This window comes from Streptopelia decaocto, assembly GCF_964273445.1.
Source record: "Streptopelia decaocto genome assembly, chromosome: 10".
Classification (NCBI taxonomy): Eukaryota; Metazoa; Chordata; class Aves; order Columbiformes; family Columbidae; genus Streptopelia; species Streptopelia decaocto.
The window spans coordinates 16,984,730-17,008,262 of NC_138665.1; the positions used below are offsets into that span (position 1 = coordinate 16,984,730).

At 42.5% G+C, this 23,533-nt stretch overlaps 1 protein-coding gene across 2 annotated transcripts; it reads right to left on the reverse strand.

Annotated features, from left to right (window-relative positions):
* Nucleotides 1-3,270: 3,270 nt before the first annotated feature.
* On the reverse strand, nucleotides 3,271-7,161 carry SLITRK2 (SLIT and NTRK like family member 2). Of its 2 annotated transcripts, none has more exons than XM_082061809.1 (2): nucleotides 6,956-7,161; nucleotides 3,271-6,403 (listed from the first exon to the last, which is right to left on the reverse strand). In XM_082061809.1, exons 1-2 carry the CDS (start codon nucleotides 7,044-7,046, stop codon nucleotides 3,867-3,869), a joined length of 2,628 nt encoding a protein of 875 aa, XP_081917935.1. In that variant the 5' UTR covers nucleotides 7,047-7,161; the 3' UTR covers nucleotides 3,271-3,866. The 2 variants fall into 2 exon arrangements, with proteins under 2 accessions (XP_081917935.1, XP_081917936.1); XM_082061810.1 differs by having other exon boundaries at nucleotides 3,271-6,483; nucleotides 6,956-7,094.
* Between the last annotated feature and the right edge of the window lie 16,372 nt (nucleotides 7,162-23,533).

Here is a 23,533-nt window from a genome sequence, read left to right on the forward strand (position 1 = left end):
ATTTCGCATGGGGCGATGCAGCAACATCATGGGAGGAGGTAAGGGCTGAGCTCTCAGTGGAACAGGGACATCAGTTCCCTTCAAGGCTGAAACAGGACCTCCAGAGCTAGCTAGGGAAGAAAAGGAAAGCCCTGAGCGACAGATGTGAGGGGAAAGGTTGGGGCATTACATGGTGAGGTCTTGGGAAGCAGATAATGGAGATGAGATAGGAACTGAGCAAATGCTGGAAGCCAGAAGGGTGAAATCTGGTGGGAGAGAGAGACAGCAAAAAGAAGGACAACCAAGAGGCATTTGGAGCGGCACTGCAGCAGACTTGAGAACCCAGACAGGAAGCACAGACCCTTTTGCAAAAAGCAGTATTTGTTTGGGGGGACAAAAAGGGAAAGTGATTTACATGTCATCCTCTGGGTGTGTTCTGTTGCTGGCAAAGCCACAGCATCGTCCCAGGAGACAGATATCTGCCCAGGGATCGTGGGGCAATCCGGGCACAGTAAGGCTAGCATCTCTCTACACTTTGCCATTTAAGTTACTTATTGAAACTCAGTTTCTAAGATTGTTGCTAAACATTACTTCATGCTTACACAGAGAGATCTCTTCAAAAATCCATTAATGCATTCGAAGTGTACTGTCCCTCATTTTCACTGGAGATAACTGCATAGTTTTAACAGTGCTTCAGTCTGCACCATTACTGTTTCTGTAAAGGTCATTATGTCCACTTTCACAAAAGAAAACTTATGAATTAAAAAAAAAAACTATTTGCATCCCATTATCCTGAGGAAAAACACACCTTGCTAACCTGGTTATGTAATTTTCACAGTCCAACTTTTCAAACTATGAAGGAACTTTTTTCAGACTCATTATCAAGCCATTACTCAGGCAAGCAGGTCTCCCCTAACAAGCAGCAGCTCCCAGGGCTGCACAGCTAAAGACACACAGAGACGTTCTCTGCAGCAGCTGCCGACACACTTTCCCTGTTAAACAAATCTCTTTAAGTGTAACTGAAAAAAATCTCCTTCTCTCTCACCTAGGCACAGTATGAAAAGAATTGCTTAATAGATGTCAGCTGAAGGGTATAAAAACAAACCTAAAAGATCTACAGCAATACTGATTTTTAAGTTGGTATTGGTGATGCAAAATAAAACCTAGTCACTAAATAAATTCGACTAGGAAAGCTAAGGAAATGTAAAGCAACAGCAACCTCTGTGAAATATCTCTGTGCTGCCAAAGGAAACATGTTAAGACAGTCTGAGACTGAAAGAGTAAAAATAAACAAGATAAAGTTACTCAAAGAATCAATTCCCTATCTCTGTTTTTTGGCAAACACTAGAAAATATAAACCATTTTTGTAGGAAAAATTAGTATTTTTTTCTGAGCAAAAAGCCTGTAATTGGTTCTGGTTCACAAGAGGATAATAAATAATAACATCCTAGCTACTAGAGTGCCAGATACAACATGGTACTTGTTTTGCAGGCAGTTCTAAATTCATACCTGGAAAAAGTTAATAGCTTTACTTTAAAATAATACTTATACTTTTCTTAGGGTTTCAGTAATAAATGCTTTTAATTACTCAGGGAAAGGAGCCATAATAAGACAATCACTACTGCAAGCTTTCAAACAAGTACCTTACTCAAAGATGGATGCTACTCCAGTCAAATGTTCCAAGTTGAACTAATGTGATACCATTTCACCTCCTGGAAGTGAGACCATTTTGAAGACTGATTCTTCAGTACTTCACTGGAGCACTTCAGTTTTAAACCTGATCTAATGAGCAGCCATAGATGCTATGGACTCTAAACATAAAGAATTGACATGTTAGCATATTAATGTACTCAGATGTCACATAAATCATTAGAAGACAGTTTACTGAATGACTCAGATAGCTGGCAATATACATGCACAGCCTCTTTAGCTCTTAAATATAAAGCAACTTCCTCTTGGCAACGTCCTGATTAGAACAACATTGATTGTAGTTATTTATAGCTCAAATGCTATTGCTGAAAATTTCTCAAAGTTGTAGATACTGTATTATTAACTATAGTAAAGCTCTAAAAATCAGTCAGCAGAGGCCACTTCAATCTCCGCATGATAATAAAGGATTATTATGTGCAGTAACCTATTTATGAAAGGGAAACAGTGTGCTTCTTTCAGACTCCATCAATTGCTTTAATAAGGAATTGAAAAGCCTGGCCTACTTTATATGCAGATCACCATCCCAGTTGCATAAGGATTTACAATAGACAAAACAAAACTGTTTTTGTTGTAAATAAGGGCTGTTTGTTTAAATTGCACAATAATATTTGCATCTAAAAATTATTTAGAAGCTAATAAGGCTTAATAAAGCTTGACTGTGTACTTGTTAATAAAAATGGTTTCAATATTCTCCAGGAAGGAAATGCAAATTGAAGGTGATAACGTAAAACTTGAAGTAAAACAGGCCTGAGTTAATGGGAAAGGAGAAGACTTACTGCATTTGTTCACTGATGGTCTTAAGAAAACCAATGTTGGGAATGGAATTCAGTTAACTTAAAACCTTTTATAAAATTTAAGATGATAAACTTAATAACAGTTTTCTTTACTAGATTACGGTTATTGCAATATTACTTTTCCTTCAGAGACTAAAAACTTGACATAGTTCAGACTACTGAAAGTTAGTGTGGTGCACGTACTGATTTCTGCTACTTTGATTTGGAGGACTCCAGAGACCCAGGTTCAAATTTTACCTTTGGCATTGGTTCATTTGCCTGTATGTTAATAAATTTAATGAGGTGTGGGATGACCCCTGCTGGTGTCCTTGCTTATTAAAACAAAAAAACCAACCCATATCTGGCAGGAAAAGGACATGTTAATTTCAGTCCAAAAAATTTACAAATATAAACTCTGTCATAAAATGTATGAAAATACCTAGTTTAATGCATTATGAGTAATGTTCTCTTAAGTATGAAAATATTCTTAAACCACTGAACATTACTCTGTTACAGCTGCATTGCAATGTATGAGGAAGGACATTAATTGTCTAGTTCACTATGATATTGTGTTAAACATCTTTTATTAATGAGCTGTTACTCCCAGCTGAGGCATTTGATAACCTCTAGTCCATTGCTAAATCCTCTCAGTAGATTTCAGTGAATCACTCTAAAGAAACCTAGAGGGAAAAAAGTACCCCAATAATGTACATTTGAGTCTAAAAGGTCCTAGAATTAGATTCCTTTAAAGAAGGGCAGCTTTCCTATAAATCAAACCTTCTGATTTAATGCAGCTGACATATAGATCTATTTTACAATTATTTTTTAATTTCAAAAATACAACACATTAAAATAGGTTCAATTTATCAAAGCTAAGAGCAACAATTAAGTAATAATGTACTTAAAGTGCAAAGGCACTTTAACACAAAAAAGTGACGCCCAGTGGCTATACTTGGTAATTAAAACAGCAGTACTGTATATTATTATTTACAAAAGAAAAGTCATAGTCCAGGAAAAAAAGATCTTTGGAGATCTTCTACATAATACATTAACATCCCACTTGGAAATGAAAAGAAAAAAATCAGAAAACCCAAAGACCCCCTTCTTCATTTCCTTCCAAATCAAAAAGAATTATGCAAGATATATTACAGAAACATACATTTGCAGTGACAGTTCCTACAGAAGGGGCAAAAGGAGAGAGATAGAGAAATAACTTAAAGGGAACATTGCAAAAGCAACACCACGTCCCTGCTATGCTGTAGGGGTTCCATTTCTCTCTCCCTCTCTAATTTAAAAAGTGGAAATGTTGGGAATGTGACAGATGACATCAGCACTGAGTTCAGACTCAATCAAATGTGATGCTGAGCTCATTTAAAAATTTTCCTTTGTCTCCCAATTCCCCCCTCACAGCTGGCTGATCGCAGTTTGTTTTTCCAGAACTTCGAGGTAGTCTGGTTCTGTTTGTAGCTTTCCTTGGAGTAAAGGATGCTCGGGTTTAGACTGTTCTGCAAAATATTTCCTGGGAGTTCCATATAAAACAGTTTTATTTATCCTGTCCTGGTTTTGGCGCCTTGATTCATATGAAGGAGCAAACTGCCTTTTGGGTAAGGTGCAAAAGTTATAATGAACTAATCCTCCGGTGGGGAGTTCTTTGACCCTTTCTGCAATGTTTTGATACACAAGCTCTGGTTCCCTTGGCGAGGATTGCTTTTCCAGTAATTCAGCTGCACTGATTGTAAATGCAAGACTGGTGGGGTCTTCTTTTTTGTGGTCAAGATTGCTATAGCTAAACTCATGGAGATTTCTGTAATAGGCAACTGGATCCCCTTCCTTTTGCATGTAGATTGGGTTTTGGCACATCTGTCCAACAGGAGGGGGAATGTAGTTATAAACATGTCCTTCAGTTTTATCATGGGTCTCAGTGTTGTAAGACCCGTACTGGAGCTGAAACGAACTTATATCTAAGTTGTTTGCGCTGCTGGGCATACTTTGCACCCCCTTTCGGCGCTTAAGGACAAAGACAAACAGGCCTGCCCCAAAACATACTGACAAAATAAACACAACCAGCAAGCCTAAAATTAAGACGGACAGCGGAACTTCGGTGTGTATTTCTGGGTAGGAGCTGGGTGACACACCAAGGAGATGTGGTATATCTGTGTTCTGGTTCATGGAGAAGAGAGAAGAGTCTGACATGTTGGGGTTCTCTGGGCAAATAGCTGCTTTGCTCAGGAATTTCAGGTGCTGTCCAGAGTGCTTGGCGGGAGACTCACATATGACTTCGTTGATAACTACAGGGGGATTTGACTGCTGGTTGTTCTGGTTAGTGACTTGCTCTATCCAGTTCCTCAGCCCCAGGATGTCACATGTGCAGTCCCAGGGGTTCTCCTGAAGGTCTATCTGAATTAGAGCTGAGAGCTGGTCCAAGACTCCTCTCACAGGCAGGTGTGAGAAATGGTTGTTTCTAAGGTTGAGTCTTGTGAGGGAAGTGCCACCAAAGACTTTGTCAGGCAAGGATCTGAGCAGGTTGTTATTGAGAAATAACAGATGAAGATTACTCAGAGCATCAAAGGTGCGTGGCAGGATCTCCTTAATGACATTGTACTCTAGGTAGAGATATTGCAGGCTGTGCAGCCCGTCAAACATGGATGGGTACAGAATCTCAAGGTAGTTGCCATTAAGATAAAGTCTACGTAAACTTGTGAGGTTTCTAAAGGCACCTTCTTGTATCACTGCAATTCTGTTATTTCCTAGATGTAGCAAATCCAGAGAGCTGTACTCTATGAGATCGGTTCTATAAATGACTTGCAGATAGTTACTGGTAAGGTAAAGTTTCTTTGGACTGGTGGGCCTAGGGTGGAGATCAGAGATGTTACTTATCTTTTTCTCTTGGCAGTTCACATTTAAGCCATTGTCTGAGCTCTGTGAAGTACAGATGCAGCCAGCTGGGCAGGTGATGGGCACGGGAGACTTTGTCTGGTAAACCATGATAGGTCCAAATATTTGTCTGTCTTTTGACACAGTGACACGGGGTGTGGGGCGGTTCCTGGTTTTGGGTGGCCGGCTGGCTTTTGGGGCTCTGGTGGGATTGATGGCAGAGTTGGCTGTGGGTGATAGCCTCGAGATGTGTGGGTCTGAGAGGACAGGGTGTTTTTCCCTCTGGTTTGAATCACTAGAGGTTTTCCTAGGGCAGAGATCTTGCCTGGTGAGCTGGGTCACATCTTTCCCATGAAGCCTGAAGGGGGTTTCGCAAACTATCTCGCCCACAAACACGGTGATGGTATCTAGCCAGGCCTTGAGTGGCAACAAGTCGCAGGTGCAGTTCCAAGGGTTTTCCTCCAGCTGGATTTCCATGATGCCTCCAATGTGCTCCAGCACACCAGCAAAGGGCATCATCTTCAGTCGGTTCCCTCGCAGGTCCAGATGAGTGAGGAGCACGAAGCGGAAGACATTGCTGGGCAGAGACAGCAGCAGATTGTCATTGAGAATCAGCACCTTGAGCTTGTTTAGCTTGCTGAAGGCCCCAGCCTCAATAGCACTGATGTAATTGTAATCGGCCTGCAGGTACTCCAGACTCTCCAAGCCCAGGAATGTGTCCTCCTTCAGCACTTCCAGCTTGTTGTTATTGAGGTGCAGCCTCTTGAGAGTACGAAGGCCGCTGAAGGCCCCTGTGCGGATCTCCTGCATGTCGTTGTTGCCCAAGTGGAGGGTCACGGCATTGGAGTAGTTGACGAACTCATTGGGGAACAGGCGGGTCAGCGCGTTCCCATTGAGAAACAGCTGGTAGATCTTGGACGGTGGTGGCAGGAGGAGGCTGACAGTTGTAAATCCTTTGTTTTCACAATTAATGTTCAGCACGTTCTCCTTTTCCTCACAAGGGCAGCGACTCTTGCTGCAAATGTCTTTGGCAGGTTTGCGACTCTCTGTCTGCGAGATCCCAGCCACTAATAACAAATTGAGCAACCAAACACCCTTCAGCATCTTTATGCGCCGTCGATCCCTGCTTCAGTACCTACAGTCAAACCTTTTGAGACAGGTAAGGAGAGAAAGAAGAAATCCCCAGTGAAAACGGCCAGAAGCAGAGGCCGCAAAGGGAGGGCAAAGCAGTTTGCAAGGTTGGAGGGGAGAGGAGCACCAAGGCAGCGACTTGCAAAACTCCGAAATCCCCTTCTCCACCGCTTGCTTTCCTCTCGGAAAGCGCCAGGGGAGCTGCTGTGGGGGAAGCCCCGTCGGGAGCTCTCCGAAAACCTGGGCTCCCCAGCGCTGCCCCCGCCCGACCCCTCCACCCGCTGCAGCAGCCGCCTCGACCTCGGCGGCCACCAGCAGAGCGGCCCCGTCCCCTCCCGCCGCGGCGCTGCCCCCGCTCCCAGTCACTGTCAGCATTTGAAACTGGAGGAGAAGAATTAACGACCGCGAACCCTCCCTACCCCCCTTCCAGCAGCAGGGCACCTCCGCACCGCGTTCTCCGTACCGCCCCCGCGCTGCTCGGCTCGTACCTGCTCTCGGGGCGCCCGAAGGGGCAGCAAGGGCAGGGGCCGCCGCCGAGCGCCGTGCCCCGGGAGCCAGGCACCCGGCGGCGAGAGGCATCGCCCGCCTCACGCCTCAGGAGGAGCCCAGCGAGGTGCCGCCGTCCCGTCCCGTCTCGTTCCGTCCCGGCCGCGGCTCGGCGGGAAGTTGGGCCGAGGAGCGGCAGCGGCGCCGCTGCGGGAGCGCGGGCGGCTCTGCGCGGGGCGCGGCGCGGAGCGGGGCTTTTGCCGGCTGCCCCGCACGGAGCCGCGCTGACGTCACTCCGGGGGCGGGGGGGACACGTTTTTTCCAGCCCCCCTCCCCCTCGCCGCTTCCCCCCCCCCCCTCCCCAGTTCCGTCCCCGCACCCCCCGGTGGCTCCAACAGCGGCTCCGCTCCCGGCTCGGCTGCTCATCGCGGGAGCGCTCTGACAGCACTGGCAGCCGCGCTGCGCCCAGGACAGCGCGGGCACTCGGAGCGGGGAGTGGAATAAGGTAACAAGCGGATTTACCTGGATCCGGAGAATTTTTCGCCCCGAGTCCCTAAATCCGTGCCCTCAAAAATGGAGAGCAAGTCAAGCACCTTCTTCGGCACAAGCCAGCCGGCAAACGTGCACACACACACACACACACGCACACACACACATACACACGCACCGCACACGCACAATCTGGCTCTCGGAGCAGGGGTGCTGGAAAACCTGGATCTGGCATCAGCATCTATCCCCCATTCCTGCTGCAGCAACTCCCTTCCCCACATTGCCGTGCCGAACCCTGTCCAGCGCGTTGGCGTTTTCTGCACGTTCGGGGAAGTTCAACACCTTCCACCGAGCTGGGCTGGCAGGTACCGGCTGTCGTGTGGCTGAACCCCTACACGCTCCAGAAAGCCCCCCCGAGTGCTGAGCAGCTAAGACCACATCTAATGTGATCATTCACGCTGGCTAGACTAGTCCCACTGCCAAATGGATGTGTTTTGGTATAGTGGTTTGCTGCCTTTAAGAACAACAAGATGTTGAATGCGGTTTATTGTTGTTCTGCTTAAGCACCATGCACTGGGCAGAGATCTGCTTGATGGGAAAGGATGGCTGCTCTTGATCTCTGTCTGGAAAGTAAAACTTTGGATTCCTACTAGCAAAGAAAAAAAAAAAAAAGGAAAAGGACACTCCACAATAAAATTTTTAAAGTGCTAATATAGCAGGGTGCATTATTACCAAATTTTGTAGGGAACTAGACGCACTTCACTTAGTCTTTAGAACGTAGAAGTTTTCTGTAAAAAAGAGTGCTGGACTTCGCAGAAGTGACACTGTCATCTTGTGTTATTCTTTAGCCATTATGTATCAGAGCCTACATTTTAGGAGCAGCAGCAATGTCTTATCTATTCTTATGGGGGTCTTGAGATCAGAAAAGGTAGTGTACTACAGCAGCCAGCACAGATGCCTTTGCAGTGCTGCTAGGCAGGAATAGTGCTGGAGTTTGCCCTTGGGACTGAAGCAGCTGCAACTTCCCTACCTTAAATTTGGAGAGGTTGTGGAAAAAAGCAGGAGCATCCAGCACTGGAACATGCTTTTGGTGTGGTGCTGCTTGAATTTCAACAAGATTGGGATTCTGAAATGCACTCAGTGCTGCTCCATTTGTAACTCTCTCTATCCAGCTGAATTCAGGAGCAAAAACTGCTAAGATCAGGAAGGATGTATGTAGCAGGTCTGAGGTCTTGCAACACTAATACACCAGCAGCCAGATTATTTTTCTGCAAGATTTTTTGCTTGTTTTCTGCTTTAAACATTAGAATATGGTGTTTGGGGAACAAAATTGAACTGGTTACTAAACATAACAATTCTTATTTTCAGATCTTTCTAACACAGTCTGGGGGCATGCACCTAAAAGGAGACCGTAAAAGTAGACCCAGGTTGATTTTTGTTTTGTTTTCCTGAAGGGAGAGTCTTCATACCCAACACTTGCCCACACATGATCCTGTAGCCTGCCTTCAATGCATCTCATCCAAGCAGCCCTGCACAGCGTTGCCAGCACTCGCAGGGCTCGCTCCAACACACAGCAATAGCTGAAGGCAGAAGTGAGTCCAATGCATTTTTCTCTCATCTCACAGCGTACATTTGTTTCATGTCCATGAGTTTCAGTGACGTGCAGCTTTCTGGTGAGCAAGGATCACGTCCTGGAACTGGCTCATGGGGCAGCATATACTGTCCCACTTGCCTCTGTTTACCAGTACATAGGAAATGTGTTTGTGTTAACTGCTGCTCCTGTCTGGGAAGGGAAAGCATACGCATGGCATGCCTCAGCAGTAATTACCAGATTCATGTGGGATGGAAAGAACAGCATGTTAGGGGATTGCAACAGTAATAAGACACAGAGATGATACTGATTCTATTACACTGCAAATGCATGCATATAATAACCACTGTTGGAGGAGGAGAAACAAGGATTTAAAAAAAAAAAAGCTACAGCTTTATATTTAGGAACAAAGCATGCCTGAAGTGTTTTATAATCCCTTCAATTAAAACCACAAAGTATAAAAGAACGGCTTTTTCCCCCACCTGTTTTACTGCCTTTTTATTTTGCATGTTGAATGTGAGAACATTTTCAGGCTGTGACTATCTAGGAACCTCCAGGAATGGAAAGTCAGGAGGCAGGTTGATACAGGAGCCTGTGAGCATTTGGGAAAATTCAGTGTGTTAGGCCTGATCTGTGAGCATTGTGAAGGTTGTTTTGTTTTTCCCAAATGCTTTGCTGTGTTCCCTTATGCTTTGTTTTGGAGCAAAGTTAAAAAGACTGAGTACAAATTTGCAAACTTACGGATTTCTAGATTGTAATGCTTAATGGAACCATTGTGGCTTTTGGATCTTGGATAACCCAGGCCATCAGCTACACTGGAACTAATTCCTGTTTAAACCAGATCATACTTCCTAGGAAAAAGTAAAAGCAGAACAAAATACTGAAAAACCAATAATTTATCCAGGCATATTTTAGCAATTGCCTATGATGAAAATCTGCCATAATCTTTGGTAAATTGTTCCAGTAGCTTTCATGTCCCACAGGTAAAAAATTATGCTTTCTCTACAACTCTGTGTCTGGCTACCTTCAGTTTGAAATTTTTATCGTGCTATCCTTGTCTGCTGGCTTAACAGCCCTTAATTATCCTATATCTGTTTCCCGTGGGACAACTCACAAACTACTCCAGAGCGAGTATGAACTAAAGACTTACCTGCCTGATACCAGCATTAACCAACTTCTAATAGTCCGTATTAGTCCTATGGAAAAGTCAGACCACAGCATGAAGCCTAAGTACAGAAAATTTGTTGTAGATCATTACCCTTCCTGTCTAGGGCACATCATGCTGGTGTCCTTCTGTGAGAGTAAATATCAAGGAGCAGAATACGTCTGGAAACGTGGAGATCGTTTTCTTTCTCCACATTGTATCTGCAGATGGATGCTGAACACTACTTACACATCTTTACCTATCAATTTGTCTGTTTCTGGTTTTCTGTATATAAATGAATAAGGAAAAACATATCCACCAAGACTTATGAAATAAAGAAAAGGGTGCAGCAACGAACTAGGCAAAAATCTCTGCAAATTGGATGGAGGGCAAGATTTAAGTTTTACTGATCATTAGAAACTAACAAGGTAGCCTGGGTACTGATGGTGGGTAAAGAGAGATTTATTCATGTAGTATAAATAGATGTCAACACTGACTTTTGTGAGCAGAACGTGATGACTGATGTGGTGAAACAATGGGAATTTGTAAATTTAGCTATTTAGTGATTTTGTGTGTTCTTCAGCATGTGATCCTGAAGTGCATAATATGAGATGCTTATTCCATGTCAGCTTTTAGGGTTCTGAGATATTCATCGTTGCTATTCAGCAAGTACCCTATATCCTTGCTTTCCAAGGGAATATTTCTCTGTATGCCTGTGTTTGTATGTGTGCCTATTTGTAGCTGGAGACATTCTCCCTTTGTGAATACGTACATTTTTGGAAACTTTCCTGTAGTGTAAGTGGGATATTTTTGTGCCTCACTTAAAAGTAATTATTAAGGAAATAAACAGTTTCCAGATTTAGCAGTGAGCAGTATGCAAAATAATTGTTCCTTGTAATCCAAGGTTTTATCTTGTTCAGCAGCACTGGGAAGTATGCTGTAAAGGAGAGGGCAAAGGAGGAGGCTCTGGCTGTCACTTGCTGTCTTTGGGCAAGGGATGAGTGAGGGAGGGTGAGCGTGAAAGCCATGGAGGAAGGAGCTGCCAGGCTCTGCCGGCTACGGCCCTGGCACCCATCCCTGCTCACCCGTGCTGCCCAGCAACAGCAAACTGGTGCGATGCGTGCCCGAGAGAGGCAGAGGAGAGGGGTGTTTGTGATGAAGGCTCCATAGAAGGGGACCTGGTGGCTGCGGCAGTCTGTGGGCAGCAGGGCACTCCTGAGTGACAGTGGCTTCTGAATGTGTGGTGTCTACTGAGCTGCTGTTCGCTGCCAGTCAGGAAAGGCCTTTGATATTACCTGTTCTGAATTTCCTTGGCTTCCAGATGTGTTTTTTAGCGCTATTTTCCCCAGCCATTTAAACACCTGGAGAGCCATGGGCTACATCAGAATACTGTTTGCTGACACTTCATGACTGCCAACTGTATAAGGAAAATGATTTAATGAACTATGACTTAAAATCAACATGCGCTGTAATTCTTCCCTCAATCGCTGCTTCCTGCAAGGACTCAGATCCTGGCCAAGGATACACATCATAGAGACCTATTATTTAATTTCAAGATAGAATAATTTTTTGCCAAGAGATTTTGCCGTGATTTGTTTCGGTATATCTGGGGTAATCTGTTTTGAGACAGCACAGCATGATTTTACGCTGGTGGTGCAAAACACAGCAGTAAAACTGTCAGTTTCTGAATTTTTGTATCATTGGTATGGAATCGTAACTTTCTTAAAAATAAGGAGCAAATTGTGTGGGTTATAGTACCAGTAATATTGCTTTCAGCAGGTAATGTGATATAGAAGCTGCCTGTCAAAAAGCATCCCAGGTAGCAAGCGTACTGGCAATCCTGACAGAATCACCACTGTGTAGTTAAGACTGCACTTCATTTTAATTTTAGCCCAATTTTTTTCTTTCTTGCATAGAAAACCAAATCTCCCCTCCCCTTGTACACACAAACCTTTTAGCATAAGACCCAGCAAAGTACTGTAAGACAGTTGATATTTATGGATGTGTTCATCCTATTCAGCAAGTAGTATGTCTGATCCAAAGCCCTTTCGTGTCAGTGGAAGGACTCCTGCTGATTTCAGTGGGATTTGGATCAGATCTTTGAATAAGTGTTTAACTTAAAAGCATGCACTTACATCTTATTGAGTGGGTTAAATATTTTTGGAAGTGCTTTGTTTCATCATGTCAATGAGTTCTTTTTCTCTGATAGGAACAGTGAGATGAATCTTCCCGATGATATTCTGTGATGACACTGCTGAGCATCAAGAACATAAAAAATGTTTTTTCCCCATCCTTAAAACAACAATGGATTTATTGTTCCTTTCACTTCAAATGGGTGAATGTCTACAGCAATATTTACCACTTCCATTTGTAAGTGCAATTTTTCAGATCTCTTCAGACTCCTAATCTACGTGTTACATACTGTGAATGTTTGTAACTGAAGATGTCCCATCATGCAAGAACAAGTGCACACAAGTGTTTTTAGTCATTCAGAGAGTCTGGTTGAAATTACCAGGTCTTCTTGCTTTGCTGAATGGGCATGCCTTAGTAATGGGGCTCATATTTGCATTATGCAGTTGATATATGGGTATGATGAATGTTCTCTGTTGAAAGTCTGGTGGGCTGATGTGAGAGGTTTCCTCCCTTTATTTATTAGTAGCAAAAGAACCATAATGAAATCTCTCCATATCATTATTTTTATGGCTATAAAGTTGAAAGAACCCAAATCCCACTGTGCTAATGACATATCTAGCAATATGTGAGGAGCAGGAGCAATGGGTGAAATTCACTCCTGGGCAGAGGGCCAGCATAGAGTGATTCATCATGAAAGCCCCCAATTAAGACCTCAAAACAGGGCTTAAGTGGGACTCCAGTGCCCTATGCCTTGAGCTGGCTTTCTGCAATGTGGGGGGGGTAGTTCCTTCAAATGAATTATTCATCATAAATAATGTATTCTATTAGTTTAGTCTCTTTTTCTTGACTCCTTGAATTTATTTAATTGAAATTACTCACCAAATAATTTCTATGAATAATCATGGCCTGAGGATTATTTTTGAGCAGTTCACAGTAAGCATTTCATATTCCACATTCAGAATGAGAGCTGTGTCATTGAGTTGTCATTATGCACAGAGGTCACATATTTCTGATTTTACTCCATGATGGGTAGAAAAAAAAACCAGTATTTTTTCAGACTCCATGTGTTCCCAAGAATTCCTTCCATTTAGCTCATTCCATGAGATGTTTGTGGATAGTTGCTGGCAGAAGAAAAATTTGGGCAGTCATTGGCTTTTGTGCTTTTCACCCAATTCCTAACATAAATGTAATTGTGCTTTATATATGTGCACAATATGTGGATACATCTGGCTGTCAGTCAAGGTCCCCTCCCTTCACAAATATTTTAACCAGATTTGATGAGAGGCGGTGGCTATTAGTGCCTGAGAATTGCCCAGCCAGAAGAAAGGTTGCAGCCTTTCCTCATGAACTATTATCTGTCAGGAAAATCCACATCAGAGTTTGGGTGAGAACTGAAAACTTGTGTTTTGGCTGCTCCCCCAGCTGCCTGCCAGGAACAGGGAGGGAGACATGTTCTTAAGCATTTGCCTTGTTGTTTGCAGGCTCCTCCAAGATCAAGTAATAACGGATTGGAGTAGCATTATAGTTTGATCATGTTTTCATTTCAGATCAGACACTCACCACTATTTGCAGGTTGTTTTAAGGCCTTGTTTCTGTGTAGGTTCAGTGTGAGTACTTCGCTGCTTAATGTTGCACAAGAACAAAACAGTTGGCAGGACTGGGGTGGTGGTTTCTGGTCTCAGAGGTGAAGCTGGTCTATGGCTAGTCGCTCAACATGGTACAGGCCAAGAAGCCACCTGGAGTCAATAAGAAAGAAGAAATTACACTGAAAAGGCAAGCAATTTGCCTCTGAAAATGAGGTATAATAAGTCAGAACATTAAAAAAAAAAAAAAAAGGCACCAAAACCCCCCAATGATATAGCTTTTAGGAAGAAATAGCTTCTTTTCTGTTTTTCCAAGGATAGAAAAGATAAGTCTCTGAGAAATAACGACTCATTTTTTCGACTAGAGAAAAATATTCCCTGCTTTCCTGCAGTCTTTCCCACATCATTTTAGCTAGAGACTTTGCTGTCTCTGAGCAGTAATCATTTAACTGAAAAATACCCTATAATATTTCTCTTTGTGGAGGCCAGTGGGTTACACCGAATGACTTTGAAGCATGATGTATAACTCAAAGTGGCATGAAAATAAATTGATGAGACAATTAGAACTTATGGGAATGGTGGTTGCATTAATATGTTGGGGAGAATCTCTTAGAATAAAGAATTTCAAACTCCAGGGAGACCTTAAAATTTATTTGGCATCTGAAGTAGCTCCCTGAGTTGTTATTGCACAAAGCACAATACAAACATACATAAAATCCTGACCTAGACTTCAGCTGCTGACAAATCTCCCTTTGGCTTCACAGGGCCAGGATTTCATCTGACTTCTACTCCAGGGAGTTTGCATACAAACACACACAAATCTCGGGTATCTAATGTGACATTTTATTGCGAAACTTAGGTGCCCAGGTAGAAAATAGGCATATTCAGAATGTTCTCCCCTATTGACAGTGACCAAATTCTGATGGTGCTTAAATCACTTGGTATCTCAATTTTTAACATGTACATGGGCTTGCAGTTATTTTCCTGAGCATCGTCAGAGCCATCTCTGTCCCGATAGACACATTTCAAAGCAAAGTAAGGACACAGTGAATTAACTCAAAGGGAGAGTGAATTAACAACAGGGAGAGAAGAGGTTACAATACTTGTGCTTTATATTGTAGCTATTGTAGTCCAGGATGCTGAAGGTAATTAGTCATCTCCCTTCCAGCCTGAATGCTGGGGAATGCCAGGGGACACCTGAATCTGTTGAATAGTCAGTGGATGAGTACACGTCCTGACTGCCACACGTGGGGGTTCTTGTTCTTTGTGTGGTGTCTTTCTAGCCCATTAGATTCCATGTGGAGTGGAACAGCTTTGGCAAGAAGGAGTGAGCATTTGACCTCAATCTAAAGTATGTGTGTGTATTCCATAACAGTTGTGGCATTTTTTTCCATTATGAAGCATAGAATTTATGAATAACTACCTGTCCTTTATATGGCATCTTTTTTTTAACACCTATCAGTCTTTCTTCCTGCAAAGCAATAAAATTGTTTGCACAGCAAGAGATTTTAATATCCACTTCATAACTGAGTAGCAAGTGAAGCTGATAGGAGGACAACTCAGTCAACCTTGGTAATCAGCTCTAGTTTGGAATCTTGAAAACTACGGGCAAAACCAGTTATTTGCACACATATTTGCTCCGAAGTATTTTTGCTTTGCAACCACTATACTTAGTAGCATTTGAACTTTCTAACTAGAAATCTTGTTGTTGCTTTGCTAATAGAAGTGTTTGGCTTTATGATTTCTAACTGGTGATACTGATGCACTTGGGATTCTATAGGGATGAGATCATTCCTTTATGACTATTTGGCTATGAACTGGTCAACAGTCCTGATCATGTCAAGTACAAGCATTGCAGTGCTTTCTGGTTTAGAGATTTTGTGGCTTTCTGAAGCCTCTCTTTCCTTATCACAACTGTGTGTTTACTGTTGAAAGCAAAAAAGGCGGGTTGCAATCCTTTCTAAAGGAAATAGAAAGACCAATATGCAGACCTGGCCCACTTCTGAGGGAAGTGCTGTCTCGCTGGGGCCAAGGTTAAATGTGTAAAAACCTCTTACTGTCCTGGTTAAAACCTCAAACCATTTAGGGGACATAGTTTAGTGCTAGAGTTAGGTTGCGGTTGAAGCCAATGATTCTTGAGGATCTCTTGTGACCAAAATGATTCTATGCTGCTTCTTTTGACAGAATAACATTAACGGCTAGCAGCTCTCATTTTGCAAATCAACACTTATGCTGTATCTGTAGCAGAACTGGGGTCACAGTTGTCATTTTTTGCCCCTTTTGTACTCTGTATTATTAGTATTTTGATACTGCAGGAACATCTGATAATATGAGACATGGTCCAAGCCCTCATTGTTGTTTTGTTAGCTATTGTTTTGCTTATCTCTTTTTTTCTGCAGACTGCAAGTATACCTGTGAGAAAGTGGTAATATCTTTTTCGTTCCATACCTTAAAAGTTTTTATAATATGAAGGTTTGGATCTGAAGTTATAATTATGTGGGATGCTGTATGCACAAGCAGAATGATAGCTCTTGCCAGGTAGTTTACAATGGTGTACTGAGAATTTGACTATTTTTTTAAACCAAATGTGGAGGTGAAAGATGCAACTATCTCTGAAAGATAAGTGCAATTAGATTGACAACTTGTATGTCGGGCTTCTTGCTGGTGTCATTTAAAATAGCTGAAGTACAGTGATACCACTCCCTCCCTCCATCCCCTGAAATGAGGCTTATGCTAGAAATGCTGACAAGACCCTTATCTTTTGAGATGGCACCATGCACAGCTTTAAATGCTGGTTATGAATGTTAATGTGTTATCTGAAAGATATTTTTTCCACATGTAGGCAGCTCAGGATAGAGTCTCAGTAATAAATTTAACGAGTTCAGGGGGAAGACACAGTATGCTTATGTGAGTATTATAATGATTGACATTTTTGCAAACAGCATATGATAAGTGGTGCAATTTTATTTTCAAAGTTTAATCAATAGAGAGCTCTTAGATATTGCCGTGTACTTTGCAAATAGATGCTTCCTTGGGATGACAGCAAAACAACTTCTCTATCATGGTGTGTTTATGCTTAGGGTGTAATCAATCTGCTTTAGTGATTGTCATAAATTTCGATATTCCAAAAAATAAAGAGAGGCTATAAAATAATTACACTTCAAGGTGGCATCTTGCTGCTGCTTGACTGGGTTGTCTGGCTTTATGAAGGGTTTAAAGGGTGCAAATTCCATCACTGTGCTGAGTACAAGAGCATGGGCTATGTACCAGCTTGTTCCAATGTCTTGTAAACCCATGCCAGCTGTTGGATAGGAAATGGAGTTGGATCTTCAAGGGCTTAACAAGAACTTTATGTCTTGTCTTGTGTTAGCTTTTGGAGTGAATTTTCTCTCAAATTAGAGGAGTCAGAAGTGACCTTCACTCTCAGTGCTGGGAGGCCACAGTATTTCACTGCAGCCCAGCCTCCTCAGTAATTTTGATCCACATGGGTACGGAGAAGTGGTTGAAGCTCCTTCTGTGTGAGCATGAACATCCACCTAGTCTAAAACCCCTGGAATGGTTCCTCCAGTTGGCCCCAGTACAAACGCTGCTGCTCTTCAGTGAGGCTGAGGGGAGCAGAACATTCCTCGCCCTTCTCTGGGGCATTTCAAGCCAGCACAGAGGACTTTGGGGATGTGCTCACTTCTCTGGATGAGCTTTGTTCTTGCTGAGCAGACTGATTGCCTGTGTCTCTTTTGTTCTTGAAAACAGTAGCAGTTGAAAGCTGAACATCGAAAGATCATTTCACTAACATTTGAAGGCTGACCATGTCCACAAAGAGCTGTGGTGCCAAACCAGCTTGTCCTCTGAATTGCAGTAGCCTGCACAAATTCGTGCTGGCCCCACAAAACCGGTCCGAGGGAAACCTGCTTGGAAAAGACAGCGTTAACGATTTATTGGATGTGGCAGCGTAAGGACACACAGTATGAACTTGGAGATAACCTTTGGCAGGGAACTCTCTCTGTCTCATTCTTTCTGATAAAAATATAGTAACTGGTAGGCATTTGGGAAACCAGGAAGCTGGAGCATTTCAGGTGACTTGACCTGAATTTAAGAGACTGCCAGTAGCACTGATGCAAAACCTCCGGAGATGTCAGGAGATCTGTGCCTGGCACCACTGCAGGGTATGACCCGGTCGGCATCGGGCCGGATCCTGATCTCAGCACAGAATTTCCTCTAGAGGCATGAGGGGTTACGGCAGGCTGACATCAGCATGAGATCAGCTTTAGATGTGCTGTGCATACTAGATGAGTTGTTATAGACACTCCATGAAAAAAAAAAGGTCTTTTTTTCCTTTTTTGTTATTATTTTATTTCTAACACTTTTTACTTGCAGCAAGAAGATACTGTTTCAACAGCCAGACACTACACTACAGCTTCAGCTGTAGTTCTGCTTATTTTCATACAGGCAATTTCAAGAGAATGACCTAAAGAGAGCAAAGAGTTTTTTTTCTCCTTTTATATAATTATATTATGTGATACCTGTGTGTGTGAGAGCTCTGTATGTGTAAATACATACATATATGTATGCACATCTGTTTGTTTAAGTAACATGTGTTTTCCTTTGCTGTCCCTAGCCAACATCAATTTCTGTGCTGCCTTTGTAAATATGCCATAATGGCTGATTCTTTTGCATTCTTTGTGCTATCTCTGCTTATGCTGAATAGCAGCCGACACTTTAATTGGGATGACTGAGCTGAGTGCATTTGCCTTTGGAATTGGACACTTTTCAGTGTGAAGAGAGAGTACCACAGACTGACTCTTCTGTCTTTATCCTCAATCAAAACTCCAGTAAATCAGACCTGTAGTTTGTAGCAAGGGACATTCTCCATTGCATTGAAATGCATGGGAAAGGCTGAAGACTCACAGTTTTTAAGATTAATTAGATCCTGAAAAGGAGAATTTACTGAAATTGTTTTCCCTACCCTTTTTTCTTGTTTTTAAAGAGCCTTTTTAATTACCTTAATCTCTGTTGGTGTATTCATATACCCTACTCCTTTTATAGGAAAAATACCACATACTTTTGAGTTTCTTAAAAATCTTTTTGATAGACAGATTCTACTAATTCTTATTTTAAAGAAAAGTGAACCCAAGGCTGGTACACTGTGTTAAAAATTATGCGTCACATCTTCCAATATATTAATGTGAGCCATGCAGTTAATCTTTATTTATGTTTAACTGAGCACTAATATTATTCGCTACTTAGGCACTACATGAGAATTTGGTTTTCAGGTGGCTACATTGTGTTTGAAAATAAGGGAAGGAATAGTTTAGCATGTGACTATTCAAAACTTCTTTGATTGCAGTGGTGGTTTTAGTGACCAAGTTTTTTTTTTCAGGTTCCTGTTACGTACTTGCTGTGGACCCTACTGTTGATTCAGAAAGGTAAATAATCTTCTTTACAACTCTGTTTGGAAGGTTGCCTTTGGCTTCATGAAAACATGCTCTTTCTATTGATATAGGAACAATAGGTAAGCGACCTGCCCATGTGCCAGCAGAAAAATCACTTATGCCTCCAAAGAGGGCTCTTAAAGCCTGACACTGCCAGCAGAGCCAGCCCCTTGTAGGAGACCATGCAAAGTTTGAGGCAGTAGAAAACTGTTGGCTGGAGTCAGCCTTGTAACTTCTTTTGCATATATCCCGAAACTTCTTTCATCTTTGTGGGGCTGAAAATAGACCTATTTTTCATGCTTACCTCTCTTATGTCAGTATACATGCAGAATGGAATGTAATGTAGGAGGGAGCCATCATCTTGTTCTTTTATTCAATTTTAGTTGGACTGATTTTGCAGATGAGGAAAGTTACATTCGTCATCCTCCTCTCCATTTCAGGTTTCCTTGTGTTATATTCACTTCCAGCCCCTTCCCCCACATCCCTTTGAAGAGTACTGTCTATTCAGTTCCCTAAACCCTTAGCAATAATCCAGACATGAGCTGGCTTGAGCAAGAAAGGCACTGCAATTTCACCCATCGTATGACTCTTCTCATTCTAATGAAGTTCCTTATTCCATGTTAGATTAAAGCAGTTTTCCATGGCTTCTTTACTGTTGCTATACAATACACTTCGGTCATGAAAGAGGAGTTTCTTAATGGATTGCAATATTTTCTTCTCGATCCTTTCTTTCTGTTCCCATGATCTCTTTCTTCTCATCTCAGCTCTAGGTTTTAGATCTGTTGTACTGAATGTAAAATGCTTGGCTAGAGTAGAACTGGAAGCCATGTCGGTATAAAACAGTGTGGAAACTAATTGTCCTGGTGTGATGCTGAGGTGAGCTGGTATCTCCATGGTACGAACTACTGCATGCTGTGCTTCATTTCTTGGAACAGATCGAGGATCTCTTCAGTATATGGCAGAAGAGCAGTTACAGAATTGTTCTCTCTTTTGTATACGTTGGGCTGTTGAAAACAAGGAGATACCAATGCTGCTTTTCTTGTGCTCCTCTGGCCCTAGTGGCAGTGTGACTCAGTCTTCTGCCATGACTAAGCCCCTTGTACTTTCACGTTGAGGACCCTTGAAGCCACAACGTGGTGATTCCCAAGTGCGCAAATGCAAGCAAGTGGAAGTTCATGTAAGAACACAGGTCCCTGCACTTTTTGTGATGTTCTAGTGCTCTATTTACATGATCACCCATTGGTTTCAGAGCTAATGACCTACTTGAGATGCTGAATGGATAGTCATACACTCAGTCGTGTTTAGCTTCAGAAATTATCTTGACTGCCTCCAGAGCTGGAAGCTTCCCTTTTCCATTCTTGCCTATGTTTTGCAAGCACAGATTTGGTGTGCCAGAGAGGCAGGCTGAAAGGCTTTCCTGAGCATGTAAGACTTCAGTCCCCTATACCGTGTTGTGATCAGCTTTGCTTTGGATCCTTAGAATTAAATGGCAGGTAGCTACAAAGAGATTGCAGACAGGGTCAATGCGTACTTCTGCTGCAGTTTTACCTTAACACCTGGTGTTATCTAAGAGTTCTTAAGCACAGCCTCATTTGACACATCCTCAGGCATCCGGGAACACCTGGAAAGTTATTGATTTCAGCCAACTTCCAGCATACTCTCAAATCATAGCATTCTTGTTTGCATAGCTTTGGGGTTCTGCCATGTCAAAGCAATCAGGCATGAGTTGACACAAACATACAAACAGATTAAGTGGAGGTACAAAGCAGTGAGGTGGGGTGTTCACAATTAACTAGTGGCTTTTAATGGAAACTGAGTCATGGAATACCTCTGTGGCTTTGAAACTGCCAACAAAACAAAGTACTGGGCTTATTGGACATTTACAGTATCACAGTATCACATTTATTTGACATTTAATGCAGTAGTACAATTGGTACCAGTGCAGTGCCCAGGAACCTTAACTATAGATCAGGTGCCCCTTGGTCTTGACATGGGAGAACACAGAATAAGATGGTCATTAATAATCTCTTTTGAAATACCAACTTGGTTTTGCCGATGTCAGAAAACAAGTTGTTTGGATTCCATACATGGAAGCGTTTGATAATGAGTCACTTTTATACAGAGGAAGTCAAGATGCTTTATGTAATTGCTTAGTGTCAGAAGAAAGCTATTTTAACAGAACTTAGCAAGTTATGGATTTAAACCTATCTTTTTCTAGCATCTCCTGAAAGTAGTATATTAGCTTGCTAATAGGCAAAATGCCATCCAAGCAGATGAGCTGAGATAGGCAGCCAAAATACCATGGCCAGGTTCATTAAGTGTGTTTGTTGAGGTCAAAGCTTCTGGAAGGCAGAGTAGCAGATGTGCTGTGTCCTGAGCTTCTGAGGCTGCCACCTGCTAATTGGATAGACTGTCTGTGCCTTAGTACTGATCACAGTTAATGCCCAGGATCAAAAGTTAGCCTTATGAAGATAAATTTGCAGCATGAGAGAAGTCATTGTGTAATTAAGTTACTGAAATATGGAATAAGTAAAGCATTGATATTATGTAGGTGCGTGTAAGAGTGTAGTGAGGCAAGATCCTGAGGCACTCACTGAATCTGAACAGTTTGCCATACAGTTTAAAGAAAATTAAGGCTCCTAATTTCTGTTTGAAGTTACAGGCTGTAAAGAACAGAGGAGGGAAGACTCCTGTGGCTAAATTTCATCCTTGCTAGCTATTCCAAATATTTCAAAATTCCTCCCTCAAATTCTCTAGAAATGGTCCCTCACCCATAGAACATACCACAGGACTTTCTCATTGCTGCATGATCTTTTCAGAGATCCTGAGGGAATTAGCACATCACCATAAGAGCATGTGAAGACTGTTCCTATACTGAGTCAAAACTGGCTCTGCCTGCCATCTTCTGTAATATAGAGGATTCTGGCTGTAACAAAACCAGAGAAATTCCTGCCATGGAAATATGAATGGGGAAGCACAGTGTTGGGGAAACTACTCTTCACCATTATGTTTCAGCCTTGTCTTTCATCACCAGTGAAAATTTTGTGTCTTACAGCCGAGTACCACTTATCTCTATCCTGAAGGCCTCCTTCACTCAATAAGGATGAGAACTTATGAATCATGTAAGTTGCTAAAACCCCGATGTTATAGAGATTTTTCCTTTTACAGTAGTTAGCAAAGTTTTTCCAGTCCTCTTTCTTTCTATTCAGTCACTTTGGGATATATGGCAGGTGAAGGCTTTTGAGATAGAGTGCAATCTAACCTGGAAACATGGAGGATCTTTATTTAAAGCAGGTGTATGCTCACACACCTCCTACACATACAACCTCCTTTTTGCCCAAATGAAAAGAAACACTTCCCAAGAATTTGCAGCCGTGCATGCTGTTCACATGCGTTACACATTCAGGACATCAAACTGCGATCAGCAGGATAAGGCCAGAGAGCCCAGAAACTTGCTTTCTGATGCAGAACATCCTGGCGGGATGTAGGACAACAAAGAAACCCTCCTGGAAACCACTGAGGAGGTCTGTGCTATACAGGTGATGCACACCATCCTCTGAAAGGCAGCTTAATGCTTCTGGAGAGGATGAAAGCGACCTTTTAAGGTAGATAGAGCCAAGCTAGGATCTACCAGGAGAATTTTGTGATGTGTGTCTGTGTGTTCTGCTACTTAGCAGTACTTAGCAGTAGCTTGAGGTGGCCTGTGAGCATGAGACTTCCTCCATTTTTTTCCCTCATCTATGTCATGTCCTGCCCAGAGCTATAGGTGGGGGGAGAGGTGACTCAGGTTTGTGGGTCCCCTTGGTTGGAAAACAGTATACACAATACTTAAGGTCCATAAACAAAAGGCTTTTATTTTGCAGCTGGGTCTAATTGGCAAATGTTTTGGTGGCAGAGGATTTCTGTTTGTGAGGCTGTAAATCTTACGTTACTATATTAGTTATAAAAAGGAAAGTAAAAGAACAGAAGTATAGGAAAGAAAGAAAAAAGATATTTCACCATCCTTATGGCTCTTCTTTGTGCATGATGGGGTTTGTAGTCTCAGATCCAGTGATGTGCAGCATCCTCCGGTGTCTTGTTCAGTTCCTGCAGTGAGACTGGTGGGCAGAGTGGTCCTCGGGATGGTGGGTGCACACCAGTCCAGTGCTTGCACAGGTGGGCTTCTCACAGTCCTCTGGATCGCCTGCTTGCATAATCTTTGGTCTTTTGCG

Bases quoted from the DNA above. Each gene is read 5' to 3' on its own strand.
- SLITRK2 (XM_082061809.1), bottom strand. From the start codon at position 7,046: ATGCCTCTCGCCGCCGGGTGCCTGGCTCCCGGGGCACGGCGCTCGGCG. The intron at 6,404-6,955 runs GTACGAGCCGAG...ATTTGTTATTAG, and splicing joins TTCGGGCGCCCCGAGAGCAG to TGGCTGGGATCTCGCAGACA.